Source organism: Coffea eugenioides, chromosome 11 (genome assembly GCF_003713205.1).
Source record: "Coffea eugenioides isolate CCC68of chromosome 11, Ceug_1.0, whole genome shotgun sequence".
NCBI lineage: Eukaryota > Viridiplantae > Streptophyta > Magnoliopsida > Gentianales > Rubiaceae > Coffea > Coffea eugenioides.
The window spans coordinates 8,444,215-8,449,126 of NC_040045.1; the positions used below are offsets into that span (position 1 = coordinate 8,444,215).

The 4,912-nt window shown below is 36.2% G+C and overlaps 1 protein-coding gene across 1 annotated transcript; it reads right to left on the minus strand.

Moving 5' to 3' along the window:
• Positions 1–3,249: 3,249 nt before the first annotated feature.
• LOC113751913 lies at positions 3,250–4,611 on the minus strand. Its single transcript, XM_027296059.1, has one exon. It carries the CDS (start codon positions 4,609–4,611, stop codon positions 3,250–3,252), a length of 1,362 nt encoding a protein of 453 aa, XP_027151860.1.
• Positions 4,612–4,912: the final 301 nt, after the last annotated feature.

Sequence of the window (4,912 nt, forward strand, 5' to 3'; positions counted from 1 at the left end):
CCTAATTACATGGATCTATAGCTTTGTTATATTTTTAAAATGTCTCTGACGGGTATTTTACATACGTGCAAGTTAAAAAACCGAATTACACCCGTTCACTGCAAGTATACAGGTCAACTAGTAGTTTAGGGTATATATCGGGTCGATCCCACAGGGAAGAGTGAACAATTACCGGTATTACTAAAGTTTCTTTATTAATTAGACTATCAATTAATGATAAGAAATTTAACCTACTGCACTTATACAATAAATTAACAAATAAAAGCTCCTTAGGTTGTGGTATCCCTAACTACTCATGCAAGTGTTATATTTGGATCATTGAATACTACATCTAGGCTAATTATGGTGTAATTTCCTTATGCATTTGAATCCTACATTCGTAGTGAATCAATTATACTTATAACTAATCCATACCTATTCTCATGGTTATGAAATTAGTTACAAGTTCATTTCTTCAGTGAAATTACATGAAATGAATCACTAAAAACCACATAGGTGCACCTCTACTTTCGTGAGTGTACTTCCTATGTTTAGCACTTCTTGAACTAATGTTAAATCTCAATTTTCATTGCAGAAATAACACCTTAGATAATCAGAATTAATGGTACCAGATTAATCATGATTTAAAGAGCCAAAGTGCTAAATAACTTGCTCAAATCATAGCAGTTAAATAGCCAAATAATAAGCACTAACAATCATAGAAAGTTCAACCAAACCCAAGGTATAAACTTTAGAAACACATAATGAACACAAAATCCAGAACTTGTATATTAACTAAACTTGGAATCAAATACAAAAGATAAAGAGTTTGGAAGGAATACAACCCTTGTCACATGAGCTTTCTTCCTTGCCTTCTTCATCCTCCATCTTCTTCCTAATCTAGATAATAAACAAGAATGGAAAAGCTACACTACTCTATACTAAGCTAAACTAACACTAGGGAGATGAGAGAGCTACATTTCTGCAGCTTCAAGCTTTCTCCCGTAGCTCACTCTCTATTCTATTTTTCTGCTATGAACTCCAATCTCTCTCCTTCATTCCATTCTTCTTGCAATGAATTTGGCTCTTTAATGATGAAAGGTGGTCAAGAAATGAGGATTACATCTCCCTTTTACAGCTGGGAATGTTTCTCACATGTATAGCATCACATGTGAGTTGGTGGGAGTGAAATTGAGTTTTACGCGTACAGAGCAGCCTTTTCTGACCGCAATCCGGCCATAAATCCGGCCTTAAATCCGGCCAAATTCCGGCCGGATTGATACAGTGACCATTTGGTCACTTCTGGTTCAATTTCCAGCTCTACTCCGATTTTGCATCAACTTCAACTGCATGTTTCTTGATGATAAAAGCTGATTTAGCTCTTGACCAAAACATGAAAATTGTAGCCCTTTGAGTTAGCTTTCCAATGCATCAAGAATCACCTCATTTGGATCTGTGTAGGCTGAGAAATGACCAAAATACCCTTACCTGCTCATTGCCCTGTTCCAGCTTCGACCAGTAGAAATTTGCTATTGTAATTCGGCATTTTGACCTGGAAAACCTTCAAACTGGATTTAGATGTCTTCACCAAAGTTGTAGAGCTATCTCTTATCTTCAAAAGGGTTCAAGAATCATCCCAATCCGATCATTGTAACTCAAGTTATAGCCGAAATATGAAAATGTGTCAAAACTGTCAAAATACACAAAATCCAAGTAAAAAGTGATAAAAACCTCATTTAATCACTTAAAAACATTTATTCACCAATTATAGCCAAAATGATTCATATTCTTCCAATAATATAACCAAAGTGACTAAAAATAATATAAAATGTCATACAATTATTACGTAAATTAGTCACTTATCAAACTCCCCCACACTTAAATCATTGCTTGTCCTCAAGCAATCCACACAAAATCAATTACAATGATTTAAGAGGTGAAACAATATATGCACTTTTGTCAAATTTAATTCCTCATGACCTAGAAAATAATCATTATACAATTGTTCAAATTACATTAAATACTCATAATATCAAGTAAAGGAAAGATAATTATACCTTAATTCAACAAGTTAAACTTAATCTCTTACCCCAACCTAATTTCACAAATAAGCAACCCACATAGTCGATTTATAGCCGTCCTCCTCCTATAATCATTTTTTTCTCAAAATTTTACAACTAAGAGGGATTTATTCATACTAATTTTACTTAAATAGTGAAAATGCCTTTTTACGCGAAAATCGACACTTTTAAGTGAAGATCCCCGGTTACTCAACATTTCACTTATTCAAATTGCTATGCATACTCTTAATTCAAATACCTTTTTACGCGAATGTCGACATTTGTAGATGCCAACCCCCGGTTACTCGGTACGAGAATCATTGGAGTAGAATAATTTTTATTTATTTTCTTTTCTTCTTTTCTTTTTTCTTTTTTTTTATTTTTTTTATTTTAAGAAATAAAGGACAATAAATAGATATTCCCTCTTAGAAAATATATAAGAACAATCAAAGGAGGAGTATAACCTTTTATCAACTATATCAATCACTTACTTATAAAATTAAGTAAAGAGAAGAAATTTCATTAAACATGTAAAATTATAGGCATAATTTTCCTCACTTTATCTAATATACTTTCTAAAATGTAAAAATCCTAATTGCATAATAATCATTTCCAAGTTAAATGAAGACTAAACTTTCCAAAAATACATATAACATTTCAACAATTGGAAGAACTAGACACTTAAGGGTGGAACAATTTGGCCCTTCTTGAAATAAAAATGAAAAAATTGAAGAATTTTTGGGCCATAATGAAATATTGGAAAAGATTTTAGAAAAATTTTGACAGAGTTTCTCCTTATAAATGGATGAAAACTCCCTGCCAACAAACCCAATTTCAATCAATTATCCACATGGCAAATAATTCCAATACAATTCCAACATTTCTAAGCATTTAGATTCACAAACTATCATCACATGGCATTAAAATGCAAGATCAGTATTTTCCTCCCTCACACTTAAATTTCACATTGTCCTCAATGTGAGAAAAGGAAAATAAATAAAGAGTGAAAGAAAATACTGCTCAATTGAACTTGCGCAATCCGAATCCATGTCCAAGTGATGAATTTCCAATCTTAAGTAGTCCGAAATCCTTAAAACCACAACAGAGATGAAGATCACTTGAATTAGTTCACACAAAAGAAATAAGAAAAATCACTAAAAATTAAACATCACAAGCACTACGGAAAATAAAAGAAAAACTAGTGGCAATGTCACGAGGTGACGAGCACTCCCTCAAGTAGTCGCTTGATCCGGTGAAGAGGGTGGAGTCGGAGGAGCTTCAATACCCAACTTGGTCTCGATGCGACTCGAAGACGGTCGGAGTTCCGTTTGTTCTCTTGGCCGCTCTTCTTCACCTCAGCCTCGACGCAAAGCAGCTTGTCTATTATTTTTTTCAGAAACGATCGAGTGTCTTGAGGTGAGGTTGGAGGACGTGAGGAAGACGGCTCAGTTGAGACCGGTGGGGTGGTTGTCTCAACCTCTTGACCTTCTTCAATTCGTGCAATTTCTGCTTCCTCCTCCTGCCTAATGTCTCCATGAGTGCCCCCTTGAGTTGAAGGACCACCTAAATCTTTACTCTTCAGAATGAACCTGCAAAAATCTAGTGTAAAGATGTCCTTCTTCTTGAGACCTGTAGGGATAGCGTTAGAGAAATCCACTCCAGCCCTTTGGAACTTCAAGGTCAAAAATCGAGGATATGGGAAAGCATGTTTGATGTCGTTACTACGAACCACAGTCCACATGTGGTTGGTGATAATGCTTCCCAATGGAATGCCCTCGATGTTACCTAGACCATGCTCCATTTTATCCAAGAAGTAGATGTCACTTGTGCGCGCCTCATTGGTTCCACTCGCCCTCGGGATGATGTTGGAAGAAAAGAGGTAAATGAGAAGACGTTGCGACTCCGGGAATGACGAAGTCAATACGGAATATCGCCCAGTCGTCCGAGTGGCTCTGTACTCAACCCCCAAGTGTACAAGTGCCTCAAGCATGTTCCAAGAGTCCAAGTCATTGGGTTTGAAAGCTTTCTTCAAATCTACCTTGCGCCCCACATCCGAAACATGAAGATAGCTTTCCAAATCAGCTCTATGGACTCGAATTTTTCTCCCTCGCACTGTACTGGTAATCACTTCCGTGTCGTGGTGAAAAAACTTCTTGTCCTCCACATTCGCATAGAATTCTCGGACAAGCTCCTCATAATAGAAATTTGGGATGTTAAAGAAGTTTTCCCATCCCAATTTGGCAAAGGAAGCCTTGAGATGGTAGACCTCCTCAACATCCGGAGTGACATCTTTCTCCACCAATACCTTAGCTCCCCTCCTAGCATTGTACCAAGCTTCATTTTCGGCGGAGGTAAAGCTCGACTTATCATTTGGGACTTCCTCCTCTTGTTCCCCTTGGACCTCTTGTTCCTCTTGTTGTTCTTGTTGTTGATTCTCCTCCTCGGATAATGGCTCGTCTTGAAGCGCAAGGCGTCTACTTGCTTTTCTTTTCAAGCGCGGTGGTCTAGACGTCGAAGCTTCTCCTCTCCTATTAGGAGGTGATTTCACTGCACCTTTCTTAGTGCGAGCCATTGTACCTAATTAAAATTATTAAATGTTAACTTCATTGAATTGGTACATTTCTAAGTAAAGATAATGAAAACTCATTCACTTTTACCTCTTTATCTTTAAATAGCCAATCTTATCAACTTACTCACATAATAATTAGCAATTAACTTCACAAGCAAGACTTTACAATTGATTATCAACAACAAATGCTTCTTTCATTTTTTTTTCAAATAAAACACTTAAGCATAAAATGTCCAAATAAGTAGAGAAAGCAATTAAACAATCACACAACTTACTCCCAACTTAATGACCTAAATAAGCATAA

What these genes read in the sequence shown, in the direction of transcription:
- LOC113751913 (XM_027296059.1), bottom strand. Translation starts at nt 4,611, where the DNA reads ATGGCTCGCACTAAGAAAGGTGCAGTGAAATCACCTCCTAATAGGAGA.